The sequence below is a fragment of the Galeopterus variegatus genome, unplaced genomic scaffold (assembly GCF_000696425.1).
Source record: "Galeopterus variegatus unplaced genomic scaffold, G_variegatus-3.0.2 Scaffold935, whole genome shotgun sequence".
Lineage (NCBI taxonomy): Eukaryota > Metazoa > Chordata > Mammalia > Dermoptera > Cynocephalidae > Galeopterus > Galeopterus variegatus.
In genome coordinates, this window is record NW_007727046.1 from 310,805 (window position 1) to 328,451 (window position 17,647).

General features: G+C 53.6%; 1 protein-coding gene across 1 annotated transcript in view; it reads right to left on the minus strand.

Annotated features, from left to right (window-relative positions):
* JADE2 (jade family PHD finger 2) overlaps positions 1-17,647 on the minus strand; it is a 53,810-nt gene that overhangs the window by 33,193 nt on the left and 2,970 nt on the right. Inside the window, exons 2-3 of the mRNA XM_008573576.1 lie at positions 8,086-8,143; positions 5,674-5,768 (exon numbers count right to left, since the gene is read on the minus strand). Of these exons, the coding sequence (XP_008571798.1) occupies positions 5,674-5,768; positions 8,086-8,143 (153 nt within the window). The remainder of the gene's footprint in view (positions 1-5,673; positions 5,769-8,085; positions 8,144-17,647) is intronic.

A 17,647-nucleotide genomic window follows, 5' to 3' on the forward strand; every position in this document is an offset into this window, starting at 1 on the left:
GAAGCCAACCTCACTTTAAATCACAACTGTTTTCTGAGCACCTCATCTCATTAGAAACACTAGGAGATAGTGAGAAGTAATTGTCCTGTCAGTGCAAGCCAGGTATTGTGCAAAATGCTTTACATGCATAGTTTCACCTAATTCATATTACCCCCATTTTACTGATGTGGAGACTGATACTCAGAGAGGTTAAACCACTCGTTTGAGGTCTGCACTGTCCTTTAACCACAGCAGTACTGCCTGCAACCAGTTAGATATTTCATCTTTAAAAAAAATCTAGGGCTGGCTGGTTAGCTCAGTTGGTTAGAATTCAGTGTTATAACACAAACGTCAATGGTTCAGATCTCCATACTGGCCAGCTGCCAAAAAAAAAAAAAATCTTTCCTGGGCTGGAAACTTATAAAGAGTATCTCAGCCAAGAGCAAACTTATACAGTTAAAATCAGGTATAAAACACCACAGAAGGGCTCTGGGAATAGCCACCCTCTGCCCAGTCATGTTTCAAGCTACCACTAGGTTAAGTTGGTAAGACACTTAGAAAAAAAAAAAAAAAATTCAACATCTCTTTCTCTTACTTTCATGAGGATAACAGCACTTCCTGCTCTTAAAGAGAATTTATTAAGCACATTTCTTTTGCAAGACAAGTCCCAGGGGCCAGGAGGCCTTTCCAGCTGGCGAGAGCTGCAATGTTTCCGACTACACTAGAAGTCGTTTCTGCCCCCACCCCAGAGGAAGGCAGTGTGAGTCTCAGAAAGTAGGAGCTTAGCCCAGCGGAAGGGCACTCCCCACAATCCGCCTGCCTCACAGGGTAGCAGAGGAACTGCTGGTGGGCTGAAAACCTGGCTCAAAACCACATGGGTAAAAACCTTTTTTTGGATTCTCCTGTTTTATCTCTCAAGTTTGTGGGCATTTTGCATTTTACTATAACATATGCCATCATCGTTTTACTATAAAATGTTATTTCAAACATCTGGATAACATCCCTGCACCTCCAGGAAGGCATCTTATTGATCCCGTGGTTTTGAGCCCTAATACATTCTGGCCACTCCCACCTTCACCCTCCACCCAGGGTAGAAGGACCCCGTTTGTAAAAGCATGGTCAGGCTGGTAAGCTGCAATTTCACTCGTTGCCTTTTCTTGGGGGGGATGGGGGGAATCTTATATAAGAACTTTCAAGGACTCTGGGTCTGGGGGATACCCTCTTGCTGGTAGAAGAGGCTGTTCATTTCTTTCGCTCAGGCCTTGTCCCCAGGGACAAGCAGCTGGGCATCAGTGAAGGGCCCCTGTGGACCATGCAAAGGCCCCATTCTCTCATCTAGGGATATACTAATTTGTCACCAGGGCCTACAAAGGAACTGACAGGTGGATCCTAACTCCCACTCACCGTCTTGTGGGACCATCCAGGCTTCCATCTCAGGGTGGCCAGCTTCATGTGACATCCCCCTCCCCCCTGCCACACTCACCTATAGGACCTACCCCATCCCCAGGCTCCATGGCTCTCAGGAAAGCACAGTCATATCTACAGAACACAATCACCATGGCAGGGCCCTACAGATGATGACTGAGGCTCAGAGAGATACAGTCACTTGCTCAGAGTCACAGAACTCCTCGGTGGCAAAGCCTGGCCTTTTGGCAAAGTTGGCTGCACCTCCTATAACGGACACTTTCCTGTGTAGCACCTGCATCCTGCTGATAGTCAGAGGCCGAGCTCCCCAGGGACAGGGCCTGCGCTCTTCTGTCCCCCTAGCACTGGTCCTAACACTGAGCTAGGCCTATTAGGTTGCTCTCGAGTGCTTGCTGATTTTAATCAGCATCAGCAGCCCCTGGTCAAGACCCATGTCTCTGCCCACTGGCTGACTTCTGGGGACTCTGACTTCCTGAAAACATGGCTTTCTACCTCAAGACAGCCTGCCTGGGGAAATCCCCACTGCTCGGTCTACCCCTCCACCTGCCTCTCTGCCCCAGGCCTGAGGAAGACACAGCCTCAAACAATAGCCTCCAAACTGCAGGGCTGGCCTCCAGGTCTCTCCCAGAACTGTCCTTTACACCTAGGGCTGGGCAGAAACCTGTCAGTCCCCTAGTCCCTGTGGGAAGGGAATGGGCTGGGGGACTGCCCCAACCCACACTCCCTGCCTTTGCTTAGATCACTGAGCCAGGCTTGGAGGGCCTCCCCCTCCCTCCTTTAACCCCCACCCCCACCCCAATACACACACATAAGCTTCCAGGGAACAACCAAGCCAGGAACTTGTCTTAGGCAAATGGAGAGAGAAAAAGTCTAAAGTAGTAGTTCTTAACCCTGGCTCCCAGAAGGAGGGCTTTTAGAAAAGTACAGATACCTGGGACCCCACTCTAGACCACTGAAGTCAGACTACCTGTGGGTGGGATAGGATGCAGGTCTGGTCTGGTACTGGTATTTTAAAAAATAATCTCTGGTCTGTGATTTCCATCAGATTCACAGATGTATCCCACAAAGGGTTAAGCACTAATATGGTTATGCCATTAGTTAGTGAAAGGCCCCAGCAGGGTTTACACAATACCAGACCCCCAGGCCAGGCCAATCCCTTCCTCTTTCAGGACTGCCAGCTTAAGGGCCAAGGGACAGATCTCAGCTTTGTTGGGGTCCCACGGGCAGGCAGAACAGAAGACGGCAGCAGCCTTTTTCTTCTACTGCCTAAGGGGATCCTGCGGCAGACTTCAGACTTTGTGCGCTTCCAGCAAAAATCCTATCCCAGCCTCCCAGGAATCTCAGAGCCTGTCCCTTCAGCCCTCAGTACTGAGCCCTACACTCCCCTTACATGCTGGCTGAGGGAGAGGCCATCCACTGGGTAAGGGCCAGAAGGGAAGCAGGGCCTCAAGGCCTCAGCCCTGTCCAGGGTCCTGACTCCTGGCCGAACACTTTCTTCAGCCTGGGACACCTCCCTCAGTGTAAGAAGGCCCCCTGATATGCACTGGGAAGGGCAGCCCCTCCTGTCTCACCTAAACCCTTTACCAGTTGTTGGTTCACTATGTGCCCACTGCCAGTGCTATGCTAAGCACCCTGGTCCTCAAATCTGCCACCCCACCACTGTCCACATTTAGAGATGAGGAAACAAAATGAACCACAGGTTCCATGGCTCTGCAGCCACCAAGGAGGGTGGTTTTGGCACCATGCACATCGCTCTGCAAGCATTTCCGCTGGGGACTTGTGCCAGACTGACAGCAGACTGTGTGACCAGCCCGACAGCCACCCCACAGGCTTCTTTCTCAGGGGGACTGGGCAATGAAGCTCCCAGAACCCCTTTCACCAGGGTGTCCAAAGCCCTCAGCCCCCAGACCCAGCAGATTAGAAAGCCCCCGCCCCCCCAACCCATTTACAGAAGAGAAGGGAGCAGTCCAGTGAGATTTAGTGCAAACATTGTCTGCTGAAAAACCCTTGCTTTCATCTCTGCCCTCTTATGAGCCAAGTAATTTGGAAGCCTTCATTGAGAGTTTCTCTCTGCCCCATGATAACTCGGAATTTATGCCGGCCATGGCTCAACCTTTTCACTTAGGGGATGAAGGAAACCTCACAGGCTGCTCTCCAGCCTACTGTGAGAGGAAAAGTTTGTCCTTGGTGACAGTTCAAGGCGGGGAGGACTTCCTCAGTCCTCCCAGAGTCCAGGACTGGAGGAGGAAGGCATCTCCCAGTCAGACTTCAGAGCCACCAGAGGCTCCTGTGCTTGGACCCGGAGCCATGTGTGGCCAGTCCCCAGCAGGGCTCGGCATTGATACCCTTACTGTGGTTTGACTCTATTTTTAGGTGGGCAAAGGTACAAAGGCTCTGGGCTGGAAAACCCAAGAGGCAGGGGAATTTTCTGCCCCATGCAAATCGCTTTCTTCTTGGCCTTTCGGCCTTCGATAACACCTGTTTCCTCTCAGCAGGGTCTGATCCTGAGTGTAGAAGGCAGCCCCTCCTCCCACCGGTGCTTGTGCTTGGAGGGAGCAGAGCAGGGGGAAGAGACTAGCTTGAGCTCGTCCTGGAGTCAGGGGAGTGAGCCAGCCCTAGGAGCTCCCCAGAATCTCCACCATCACCCCTCCCCCGACCCCAGCCTCCAATCTGAACAGCCACTGAGAGCAGCAGGCAGGTGGGATTCTCTGAGAGGCAGGTTCCTCACATCCAAAATGGGCATGACGATTCCTGATTCCCAGGACTAGGAAGGCACATAAAGGTGGCTACTGTTTTACTAATTCAACCATAGCACCTGGAGAGTACCTGTGGGTTTCAAGACTGGGGTAAGGTCCCAAGCCACCTTGAGGAGGCAGGGCTCCCAGGGCCCCACCTGCCTTTTGCTTCCCTGGCTGCATTTAAGCATATCCCATTCACCCACCATGCAGGGCTCCTTCAGGAGATCAGTAAGAGCCTCAAAATAGTGTCTTCCCACCCCCACCTCATCCCTAGCATTGCATTCCCCCCCTTAACAGCATTCCTGGAGATAGCTCCATCCATCTCCACCCCACCCCCATGGGCCATGGAAGGTTTGGGGGAAATGGGACATCAGGTCTCAAAGGATCCCACCCCCACCTCCCAAGGGGAGAGTCCCAGGGCAGGGCAGCTCCCCTGAGGTGCAGTGCTTTTTCAAATGCAAAGCTCTGTGGAACATCCCCCTCCCACTGGCTAAACTACTGCTCTTGTGGTGAGGGACGGGAGAGGAGGCCTCCTCACCAACAAAGACACTCTCCCGCACCCATGCCAAGGGCTCTGCCCTAGAACTCTGAGACTTCCACCCTTGGCACTGTTAGTCCCAAGGATTTCAGGTCTTTATCTACAACAGGAGGACTAAGAACTCTGGACTAGTTATAATCAATAGAAAGTAGTGTCCAGACCCATTGTAGGCTGCAGAACAGTGTTTGCCTAAAGCCAGGTTGGAAACCCCCACCTTGCAATACTCTTGTAGCCCATCTGTGCCAAAGGCCTCTTCTGTGCCCAGTACAGTGAATGGCACTGGCATTAGCACTGAAGACCTAAAAGGGAGCAGTAAGGCCCTAGGATGTGATTTTTCAGGGCTGCAGGAAGCAGGGTCCTAATGTCCATTCATTTACCCACGCCCCATGCTCTTCTACACAGCTCCAGAGGCCACAAACCCCTCTACTTTGTGTAAGAAACATCCCAAGTCAAAGTAGGGCTTAAAATGCAGACACACATGAAATGGGCATAAGGAGCAGATGACTAACTGGACAGCTCTGAGGACCCCATCCTTTACCCCTACACTAGCAAATCCTGTCATCCTTGGCTCGGCCTCCAAAATGTCCCAAATCCTGCTGCTTTTTACTCCGCTGCCACCACCTAGCTCTAAGCCACAATCCTTTCTCTCCTGGACAATTGCAGCTGGTCTCCCTTCTCTCACAGCAGCCAGTGGGACCTTTTAAGACACTAGGCTATGTCATTATCCTGTTTATGATCCTGGAAAGGCTTCCCCTCTCGCTGAGATTAACAGGAACACCTTTACAGCAACCTGCAAGGCTCAGGTGAACTCACCCGTACATCCCACCCCTCCCACCCCGCCGCACTGGCCTCCCTCTGTGCTGCCCACGCCCTCTGCCAGGAATGCTCTTCCCCATCCATCTGCATAGCTCACTCTCTCACCCCCACAGGGCTCTGCTCCTGTCACCTCCCAACCCTGCTCCATCTTTCTCCAGGAAGCTTGTCACTACCCACCTCTGAGGGCTTCTTTTCGTTCTGCCGGGGCCAGCCCGACTTGGTGCTGCTGGGCAGTTTGGAGCATCTTGATGCCGATGTAGATGTAGCGTGACCTGAAGAGAAAAGAGCCCGTTAGGAGTCCTGGAGGGCCAGGAACCCCCATCCCACTTCCCCACCCCCATGACCAAGGACAGGAAGCCTGTAAGGAAAGCTCTGACTTGAATGTTCAGGAGGTGGAGACCTCTGTGAGCACCTGATGAACTGTCCCCGCTCTGGGCTTCAGTCTCTCCATTTACTGAATGGGGACACAAAACCTCCTCCACTCACCAACCAGAGGGGCTTGGGAAATCAAAGGCAGTTACCAGGCCAGTATCAGCTTATTGTGTGACCCCAGAAAAGTCCCTGGCCCTCCTTGAGCCTCTGTTTCCTCCTTGGAATAAACCTTCCATGCCCAGCCTCCACCCTGCCCTGGGTTAGGTGCTGTCACAATACTCTGGGATGGTGCCCAGTGGGTACACAGAGCAGGGCAGCACAGTAGGAGGAGTGCTGCTCTGAAGTAAACCCACAGCCCACCAGGCTTGAGCCCTGATCCAGCCACGTACTAGCTTGCCACCTGGGCAAGTGACAATCTTTCTGAGCCTCAGTTTGCCTTTCTATAAAATGGGGACAAGAGACTAACTGTCTTTAAAAGATTGTTGTGAGGATTAAATGATATCATTTCTGTAAAGTCTTAGCACAGTCCCTGGTACACAGTGATTCTTCAATAAACATTAGCTACTATAATTACGGTCTAAGGCCCTTGATGGACTCCAGGACTGTGGCCTCTGCCCCTATAGGTCAAAAGTGCATCAAGGGCCCATGCTTTGGTTGAACAGGGTAGCAGCGATGAGTGGGCACAGTGGTGAGGACTGGAAAAGTCAGCTCCAGCCTGGTCTGACCTTGATGCAGCTACGGGGCTCAGCTGCCCAGATTCCCACTCTTGCAGGTGCCTGACCCTCTCAAAGGGTTCCTCTGCCTGCAATAAAGTTACAAGTGGAGGATGTGGTTCTTTGTTCTACTGAGCCAGACCACAGGAAGCGTGTTTGCAGCCCCAAATGACCAGATGCTGTGATCTCCTGCTGCAGGGATGCAGGGCTGGCCAGGTTGAACACCAGAGCCAAACTGAGCAAACAGGACCCAAAGGACAGCAAATGGAACCTCGGGGTAGGGAGGGGCTGGGACCTGACCAGTCATCACACCACGTCTGTCCTCAGGCTCTTGGGGGCTATGGCAACCCTGGGAGTTAGGAGGGGCCTCAGAGACCCCACTAATCCCATTTGTTTCCCACACGTGTGAACAGGTCTAGAGGTACAGGGCTCCAGGACCAGCTCCCCTAGCATTGCCGCCTCGTCCTTAGCCTGGGCCTCACCAGGGCAATCACTGCTAGGTAGGATCTTCCTGGCAGCATAACTCTCCTACCCAGGGCAGACGAACTCCTTACTCTAAGCAGGCCAGGCTTGCCAGGGCATCCGGGAAGAGCTGCCTTAGGACCCTGTATCAAAGAGCTCTCACCTGGGCCGGCCCGTGGCTCACTCGGTAGAGTGCGGTGCTAATAACACCAAGGCCCCGGGTTCGGATCCCACATAGGGATGGCCAGTTCGCTCACTGGTTGAGCGTGGTGCTGACAACACCAAGTCAAGGGTTAAGATCCCCTTACCTTTTAAAAAAGGGGATCTTTAAAAGGTCATCTTTAAAAAAAAAAAAAAAAAAGAGCTCTCACCTTACACAAATTTCCTTTCTCTTCTCCAAATTTCAGGAGAGGCTCCCTAAACCCCACTTTCTCCTTGACAACGCACCCCACCCCCCCACCCCCACCCCCAGACATCCAACTGACACATCCACCCCATACACAAGTCTACCTTTGAGATTCTATTGCCAAGATCCCATGAAGGTCAATCTTCTTCATTAATTTCTTCGGCAAACATTTACTGAGCACCTATTATGTGCCAGATGGTAGCTGGGAGATACAGCAGTGAGCGAAGACATGAACCCGCTTATCACGGAGCTTACCACTGGTTAGGAAATGACACTTATCCAGGAATTATCATAAAAAGTGACAGGTTTTATAATTGTTGTGTAGAGACTTCCTATAAAGACCCTGACCCAACACCTGCAAAGGTCCAGAGGGGAGCTGATCTGTTCCAACCAGTGCAAAACAGGTAAAGGGGAGACCTAAAGTGTAAGGGGGAGTAAACAGGACAGCAAGGGTCTGGAGGGCATGAGGTGTAGGGACTTCCTTAGGAGCAGAGCGACCTGACTTGACTTACGCTTTCATCAACATGACCCTTGGTCAAGCTTAGACTATGGGGCAGCCTCCTCCCACCTGGGCCTGTGGGCCTGATCATTATTCAAATGCTTTCCCCGTAGGAGAAACAAACTGGAAGGCCTTACTGTCAGTGGTGTCAGAGTTGTCACTGCTGATAGAGTATTTTCGCCTCTTCTCTTCCATCTGCAACAAAAGGCAGACCCATTATACTCACGGACAGCTTGGGTAATGTTCAACCTCTCAGAAAATCACCCTGTAACCTAAAATGCCTCATAACCTACCTCCCCACACTCACCCCCCTGCAGAAGAATGAGAATAAGGCCCTGCCCCTGGTCGTCTTCTCTGCCAACTGCACCCTCTCCCCACCCACCCACCCACAGGGGCCCTGGGGGTCGGGAGGAGAGGCTGCCATTTCCCATCTCCTGAGCCCAGAGCCCTCAGACGAGCAGGGGTCTGGCCAAAGATGACACAGAAGGAGGGCAAGGGGAGGAGTCAGCAGGCCTAAACTGAACAGTGACCATGACCTACCCAGTCCCAGCTTCCACTCAAGAAAACTCAGGCCCACCAGAAAATCCACTCCTACTGCCAAGGCCTCCTGAGCCCCTCCAGGGAGTGAGGCGGGAGAGGAGAGAAAACAAGCCTGATTCTTCCAGGAGAACCATGCTATCCAAAGTTAGGGACAAGCCAGCACAGTTCTGAGAGTGGCAGCCAGCAGGGGGAGGGAAGCTCCAGGCTGGGTCCCTGGGACACATCAGGCCCAGGATGACTGGTCCTAGGCTGGGCTGCGCAGCCCTCCTACCCCACTGCTCTTCCCAATATGAAAGTACAAACCAACTTTATCTCAAGTGGAATGTTTGACTTCAAGGTACTAAGGGCCACTCTCGCATGTGGACTTCACAAGGAGCTCACGGAGGGTGCTTCCTTTACCCATGCTATCTTGAGTTCCTAACGGCCCAGCAAGCTGTGGACTACTAGCTCCATTTACAGGTGAGGCTCAGTGCCTGTCTGGCTAGTAACTGGCTGAACTGGGATTTGAGTCCACCAAGGTCTGATCCCTGAGCCCACACTGAGCTGCCTTTGTGCTCTCCGCCAGCTCCTGCCTGTGGGAATGGAAGTGTTTCCCCACTACTTCCTCTAATCCTGCAAGAGTGCTGGGTGGGAGAGCACACCGAGCGGCTTGTTAGCCTACTCTGGGCCTCACAGCTAGTTGGTGGCTGAGTCCTAGTGTGAGAACAGATCCCAGGCTCAGGGATCAGAGCCCTTTCCATCACTTTCCTGTTAGTGCTGGGGCTGCCTCACTGCCCACAGCAAAGGACAGGGAAGGAGTCTGTGTCAGTATTGAAAAAGCCCTGAGGCCCAACCCACCTACGGGCCAACCAGGCTCCCGACCCCTGCTTGGGATCCCATCTACCACCTAACACCTACTGCCCCCACCCCCAGTCTGTTCCCTCCAATCCCTGGGATGCCCCTATCTTACTGCAGCCCCGCAGAGACCAGGGAAAGTCACTCTCCATAGTAAAGTGTGACTACACAGATCTCTTGAGCTGAGGAGGACGACCCTTCTGCCTTGGTCTTGACCTCAGTCAGATGACCGTCCTGCCTCCAACTTGACCTCAGCCAGGAGCTTCTCTCCACCCCAGTGCCCCCAAAAGCATGATCAGGATAGCAAGAAGGCTCACCGGGGCTGCTTACTGCCCAGATCCAAAGGTGCAGGCAAAGTGCTCTCTCCAGAGGGTGGGGCACTGCGGGACACCTGGAAGGTGCAAGCAGCGTGGCGCTGGGGTGGCAGGAACAAGGAGGGCTAAGACTGCTAAGCGCTCGCTGTGGTGGGAGGGGGATGCCCTGATACACAGGGACCTCACTAAGCCCTCAGGACAGCCCTTCACTGCGGGTGGACATGACAGCTGCCTCCCTTTTACAGATGAGGACATTGAAGCTTGGAGGTTAAACGACTTGCCCAAGATGATGGTGCTTGTATCTCACACAGGACACCATGCTCTTGACCTTCAGACTTCCCTGCCTCTATGAGGCGAAGTGCAAGCAGCCCAGCAACCCACACTGCCACCCTCGCTGCCTTCACGGTCTGAGTGTCAAGAATGTGACAAAGGCTGACTTTGACAGGACCCTGACTCTACTCTTGCCCAGCCCAGCCTGGCCCAGCCTGGCCCTGCCTTGCCAGTGGTAGGGTCCAGGGAGAGATGTGTGATAAACACACCCACCCATTTTCTCCTGTGGTTCTGTACATGAATTCCATTTCTTGTCATTTCCAGCCAGGTTCTCCCACAGCATTAAAAGCAGAAGCTGGTGGGCCGGCCCGTGGCTCACTCGGGAGAGTGCGGTGCTGATAACACCAAGGCCCCGGGTTCGGATCCCATATAGGGATGGCTGGTTCGCTCACTGGCTGAGCGTGGTGCTGACAACACCAAGTCAAGGGTTAAGATCCCCTTAACAGTCATCTTTTAAAATAAATAAATAAATAAATAAAAAATAAAAGCAGAAGCTGTGAATTCAGGGGTGCTGGGTTCAAATAGTAGCTCCGCCCCTTGCTAGACCAGGGACCTTGGCAAAAACACACCTCCCTCCCAAAGGACACAAACTGGATCTGGATTTTTACATAAATCTCAATTTAAAATGTTGGCAATTGAGTCTGAATTTTTTAAACCCTTTGAGAGAGCCAAACTAAACACATCTGTGGGCCAGAATCAGCTGGTGAGAATAAATAACAGCAGAGTAAAGCCCTTAGCACAGTGGCTGGAGCTCCATATAGGTGCTAGTTATTAATACCCTGGCAACCTTGGGCCCGGTTGGAGAGTCCTCCAACCAGTGCCCACCTGGGGATGCTCCTCAGACAGAGGGGGCAGTGGCCCTGTACAGGAAGGAATGTCCCCTAGAAGAGATGCCTTGGCTGCCCATGCTCTCCTCACAGTGCTGTTTCCCACCGCCCAGGGACCAACAGGTGACCTGTCAGCATGCAGACCTACATTCCGCCCTGAGCCAGTTCCCAGTCCAACCTGTCCTTCACAAAACATCCCAGAGTGCCCCGGGATCCTTCTCCTGGGTCAGGGCTGCCCCACTGGAGGCTATTATTAAGGAGCAGATTTTGTGGTGGTTTAATTGGAGTCATAACTAGGCTTCAGAGGGCAGCCAGTTTTGTGAGTGAAGCTTCTTTCCTTTGAACCAAGTTTGTTCCAAAGGCCTACCCTGCCTCAAGTGAACTCTCACTGTCACAGTGGCTAATGAAGCCCCCAGTGAGGCCTAGACCCCCTTGAGAGACACCCTTTGCCCCATGAATCTCCTTCCCCACCCAGCCCAGCAAGTGGGGGGCAGGGTTCCCTCACCAAAGCTGAAATCCAGGGCTGCAAATGCACATGGTGGGGTGGAGGTGCTGAGACTTGATCTTGGCCTCTGGTTTTCCCTCTCCACTGGCCCCTCCAATCTCTGCTAAAGCAAGGTCTGCTCTGGGAGAAGAATATCTCAGTATGATAAGGCACTTGCTTTGAGGGGCCTGAGATCCTACCTATAATAAATATTTCCTATAGGAAATAAAGGGTCTCCTTTTCCTGCCATTTGCAGCAGCCCAAATGTACCTCCGACGCCACCCCTAGCACGCAGACACAGGTAGGAAGCTCTCCTTTGGAGTGTGGGTCTTCTAGAGTCTCCTCACTGGTGCAGAAGCCCATAGCCTGTGTGTCCTCTCCCTCCAGAACGCACCCACTTTCTTCCATCTCTGCTGTCACCACGCTAGTCCAAGCCAGCCTCATCATTTGCCTGGACCCCTCATTCATCTCTCAGCTTCCACTATTGCTCCCCTATAATCCAGGCTCCATAGAGCAGCCAGAGTGATTTTTAAAAAGCATAAATCACATTACATCATGCCCCTACTAAAAATCTTTCAAAGACTGCCTGATGATCAAAGGAGAAGTCTGAAGTTCCTGACCATAAGACCCTACTGGCTCCTGCGTACTTTAACAAGTTCACATTGACCACTATTCCCTTCTTTTTTTTTTTTTTTTTAAAATGATGACCGGTAAGGGGATCTTAACCCTTGACTTGGTGTTGTCAGCACCATGCTCTCCCAAGTGAGCTAACCGGCCATTCCCATTCAGGGATCCGAACCTGTGGCCTTGGTGTTATCAGCACCACACTCTCCCAAGTGAGTCATGGGCCGGCCCTGACCACTATTCCCTTCTTCACCACTTTCTAGCCATGCCGGCCTCCTTTCATTGTCTAAAACAAGCCAAAGATTCCATGCTTTGAGACCTGTGCACAGGCTGCACCCTCTGCCTGTAATGTTCTTCTATGTGGACTATGCATGCCTGAATTTTCACTCTTTGGGTCTGGACTTAAATGTTGCCTACATCAGTCTATGCTCATCACCTATCTAAAAAAATTTGCCACCCCATTATTGCATGTCTTCAGAGCATCCATCACAGCTGTGTTTGTCAAGCAACTTGTTGAATGCTATTCTCCTTGGGAATTTAAACCCCATGAAGAGTAAGGAGCGTGTCTGTCTAGATCCCTGCCAGAGCCCCAGCAACCCCTTCACAGTGCACCCTGCACATAATATGGAGTGCTGCTGAGTGTACTTTTGTCCCCTCCCTCAAAAGTGTCGGGACCACACAGCCCAGCTGGTCTGCCTGCCTGCGGCTTGCAGGAACAAACACCTCAGCCCAAGATTTTGTTCTGTTTTCACAGCCTGCCTTCCCTGTCTTAACCTCACACATTTTCCAGGAGGCTTTTTTGGTTGGGCTCCTGGCTAATGATCAATGTCAACTCAGTAATAGGGCAGCAATTTGGTGACAGATGTTTTCTTGGCAGCACTAGCCATTGGTCTTAGTGGGGGCCTCGACTTTGGACTTGAAACACCAATGCCCAATGCCAGCCCCCTTTAAAGACCTTTTTGCAAATAAACTCAAATAAACACCCTGGGCTTCCATTAACGCCCTTCCAGCTGACCCTGGGAACAGTGGGCCTTTCAGGCCCGCTACTGCAGCCGCTCCCTGGGCAGTTAAAACACCCCAAACTGGCCTCCGGCCTCTTCTCTCCAGGGGCCACTGGGCCTGCCCTGCCCGCCACCACACACAGCAGGATTTCGTCCTCCTCCTTAAAAAAGGAGAGGGGGGAGGCTTTCAAGCAGGCAATTTACCATTCCAGACACAATCTTTCAAAGAGAAACAAAAACTCTCCCTGTCTGAGTTAGACCGCGAAGGCGTGTGTGTAATAAGATGCTAATACAATTTAATGATATTTCGGCTGGAAAACCTGTCCTCAGAGCCTCCTTGTGTCGGGAAGGCCAGACATTCAGAAAACAAGAGCAGCACACTCTTAAACTGCTTTAAACAGGGGTCAGAGCCCCACTCTTTCCTATCTCTCATTAACTTTAATGCCTTCTCAGGGACAGTAATTGCAGTTACAAAAATGACTTTGTACATAGAATAGAGGGCTGCTGCCTGGGATCCACAAGCCTACTTCTCCAAAACTAGGGGAGCCTGACCCTCCTCTGACACCCATCATAACACCTGCAATTCCAAGTGTCCCAGAGGGCACCCAGCTCCCTTAGAATATGCTGGCCATGGGGCCGGCCCGGTGGCGCACTGCTACAGTGCACCGCTTGGGAGCGCAGCGGTGCTCCCGCCGAGGGGTCGGATCCCACATACAGACCGGTTCCCGCTCACTGGCTGAGCGAGGGGCTGGCCCAGCACCGAGGGTTGCGATCCCGTTGCCGGTCCCGGTCCGGTACAGGCGCGACACTGAGGGTTGCGGTCCGTTGCCGGACACGAAAAAAGACAAAAAGGAAAAAAAAAAAAAAAAAGAATATGCTGGCCATGCCTACTCTCCCTCCAGACATACCAGAGACATAGCAAGAGGGTCCCAGGAGAATGAAATAGGCTTTGACTACATTGTCCTTCAGTGCCTTCTCACCCTACTCTTCCCCTCAGAGAGGGCTTGCTTCTTCATCTGGCTGCCCATTGGCATCTGCAGGATCCTTCTGATCCCTTCTTCAGAGATGGAAAATGACTCTTTGGCCTAGCCTACATGTGAGAGATCAAAGGTTAAAGCTGCATTGGGGCCCTTCCCAGACCATTAATAAGAATCCTAAGAATGGCTAATACTAATCAAGGGCTTACTACATGCCTGGCTTTGGGCTTAATCTTTTTTTTTTGTCCTTTTTTTGAGACCGGCCGCACCACGCTCAGCCAGTGAGCGCACCAGCCATCCCTATATAGGATCCGAACCCGTGGTGGGAGCGCTGCTGCGTTCCCAGCGCTGCACTCTCCTGAGTGCGCCACGGGCTTGGCCCGGGCTTAATCTTTTTTAATGCAATATATCATTTATTCCTACATCCACTGTGAGGTAGGTACTGTTATTAATCCCATTTGCAGGTGGAGAAACTGAGGCACAGAGCCATTATCAGAGCTGGTAACACATTATCAGAAACACATTAATACATTATAACATTATCATTATAACACAATATCGTAACAAATTATCAGAGCTGGTAACACAGCCAGGATTCAAACCTAGGCTGTCTGATTTAAGAAAGTGTACCCCACCCCCAATGGGCTAAAGTGTACAGGCCTACACGTTCCAGAGTGGGGATGGGGGTATTCCAGATTCCTACGGGCTGTCTGAGAGGAGGCTACCAGGACTCCCTTGGGCCCCAAGACCAACTTTCCTGGGTTCCTGATCCTTCAGCTGCCTTGCAATTGTAAGCTTTTGAGCCACATGGTACAGGTCCTATGTGGAGGACGGGGCAAACTAGGCGTATCCTCCCCCACAACTCTGACCTGACCTCCCCTCAGAGAACCTAAAGAGAGAACTGTGAGGTCCCAAAAGATCTTGCTGCACGTGCTGTGAAGAATTTGGACTGGAAGCCTCTGACCTGCGTCATGAGCAGAAGACAACTACCTCCCTGTTAAAAGGAACATTGATTGTAACCAGAATACCCTGCCCCCAACCTCAAGGATGTGGGAATCAGTGTCAAAGGCCTAACTTCCAGACTCAGAGGTACATCTGGGGCCTGAGGACCAGCCGTCTTACCTCACCTGTCAATGATAGTTAAGTGGAGATTTCTGATGGCCTCTTGGATCTGAGCTACTGACCATTTAGCCAAGCAATTTAGGGAACGGAAAAGCATTTTGGATGGGAAAACATTCTGGAAACATTTGCTGCAGCCTGAGCCCAGACAACTCTATCCTTAAACACTTCATCTCCAAAAGTGCTGGGGAGACCCTTGGCCAGTTTCAAAACCAAAATTCACTGCAAGTCCTGCTGCCTGGGGCAAGGACTTCCCTCTGTGAGGCATTTGCTGTGGAACCAAATGCTTTTCCACTCAAAACAACAGCCAACAGCACTTGGGACAACTGAGAGGGCTCCAGATCAAACAAACATCCCTTTTTTCCCCTACCATGCAAACTTTCTCAATAAATTATTCGCCCACTTCGGATCAAAGACTGTTTTTGCAGCCTGTGACCTAAAAAGCAAATAGCATCTCTTAAACATGAAAGCCCTCCTCCCTGCCTAGGTCAGCTTTATTACTCATTCCTTCCCCCTTACAGTTATTCTGTTGTTATTTTCCTCCTCTGCTTGTTAGATTGCTCTGCCAGTCCCAACCTGCCAGAGGAAGATGGGACAGGAGGGATGGTGTGTTCATTTGGGGACCTAAGGTGAGAGAGAAAGACAGAGTAGGGGAGAAGCCAGCACCCTGGGAACCCAGGAAACAGGGCCAGGCCCGGTTGGCAGCTCCCTGGTTGGCTCTTTTGCCAAATGTCCTACTGGGAGTTTTACCAGTGAAAGGAGGGAATTAATGCCACCCTGGAAGGAGGGGTCAGGCAGCCCTACCACCTGGCCCAGGATTCAGTTTGCAAACATCAATGTTAGGCGGCATCCTGACAGCTTGTCTGTGTGCAGAACTCAGGGTTCCTCCTCCTTCCCACGAAGGCAAGGCAGCGGGTCCCACTCAGCCCTTTCCCCTAGCCCCTTTGGCATTGTTCTGGATGCAAACATGCCACATCCCGATGACCCCCTGCAAACTCTGACCCTGGATAAAACTGAGCATCGGAATCCCACAGAATACGGGCCAGGGTGCTAGGGGTAAGGGCGAGGTTTGGAAATCTGCAGAGACCAAGGTCGCCAGTTGCAGTGTGCCCCGGCAGAGTGCAAAGACATCCGGCGCCCTCTCCTCCCCCAGCCCCGAGCACGAGGCCTGCGGCCAAGCTGGTAAGAAAGCGCCCGGGCCGGCGGCAGTGGCTTAGGGGATTGGGAGGGTGGATGCGCGCGCCTCCAGCCTGCCCCTGGAGGCAGTCCGCGGCACCGCAGGCAGGAGGCGCGCCGGCGTGATTCCGACCGCGGGAGCCGGGAGGAGGAGCCGGAGGTGGCTGCGGGGGGCTCCGGCCCAGGCGAAGGAAGGGCAAGAGGTGGTTCGAGCCCGGGGCGGCGTAGGGAGGTGGGTGGGCTTGACGGCCGGGGAGGGAGAGGGGTTTAGGAGATGCGGGGAAGGGGAGCCGAGCCCCTGAGAGGATGGGCAGCTGTGTATAGTAGAGGACAGGGTTAGGGGGCTGGGCCTCTGGAAGCTAGAGGGAAGCCTTCCTGTCTGTCTCGCAGACATCCCCATCCTCTGGCAGAACAGCTACGAATCGCCGAGCTGACCCCTCTCACCCCTTGGCCAGGAGAAGAGGGTGTCTCAGGACCCAAGGATGGGCGGGAAGGGACCGTGGGGAGCCACAAGTCTGCACCCAGGCGGGGAGGAGGCGGGCGGGAGCCGCTCCGCAGGCGCAGGAGAGTGGGTGGGAAGGAGGGAGGGAAGGGAGGAAGGAGGTGAGGCGGGGAAGATGCCACTGCCGGAGGCGGGGCGGGGCCGAGGATCCGGCAGAGGGACTGCAGCAGTGCTTGGTGCGGGCGGGGGCTGCAATGTCATTCCTTTGGGGGGACAGGTGTGTCCGACCCAGGCTAGGTCCGCCACTTGGCGGCATCTTCCCGGTACCACACAAGACGCAGGGGAGGAGGCGGAGATTAGGGGACTGCGGAGTAGTCCCCGGAGCGGGGCGCGAACCGGCAGAGTTGGGAGAAGGTAAACAAGGGCCACGCCCCCTGCCGTCGCCCCGCGGGCGCGCACCCGCGGCTCCGGCCGCCGCCGGTACATTTCCACTCTCCCAGCGCCTCTCCCCGCCGGACTCCCGCGCGGCCCCGGAGGGGGGCCTGCCTCCGATCCCAGCCCGCGCCCATGGCGCCGGGGCTGCGCACCCTCCACACTCACCTGAAAGGGTGTCCCCCGCCCCTCCAAAAAAGCTGCCTAATTTGTGCAGAACCTCGGAGCCCAGGAGCCGAGCATGCTGCCCCCGCGTGCAGCGCCCGCGTGCACCCAGCCCAGAGAGGGGGCGACAGGGCGGAGGCGGTGGCCCCCGGAAGGTGTCTGAGACCGGACCGGCTGCACGTGAGCCCAGCGCGGGGTCATGTGCACCGGCTCAGCCCGGTTCGGAGCCCGGACGTGCTGCGTATGAACAAAATTAAACTCGGGGCGACAGGAGAGCAGATTAGCTCCAGGTCCTCCAAGCCCCCACCCTCGGCCGCTCGACCTCCCCCCGCACCCTTCTGCCGCCGCAGCCCCTCCGCCCCGCTGGAGCCCGCGGGGCAAGTTGCAGCCCCGGCGCGCCCCCGCCCGCCCGCGCCCCCTCGCCTGCCCGGGGG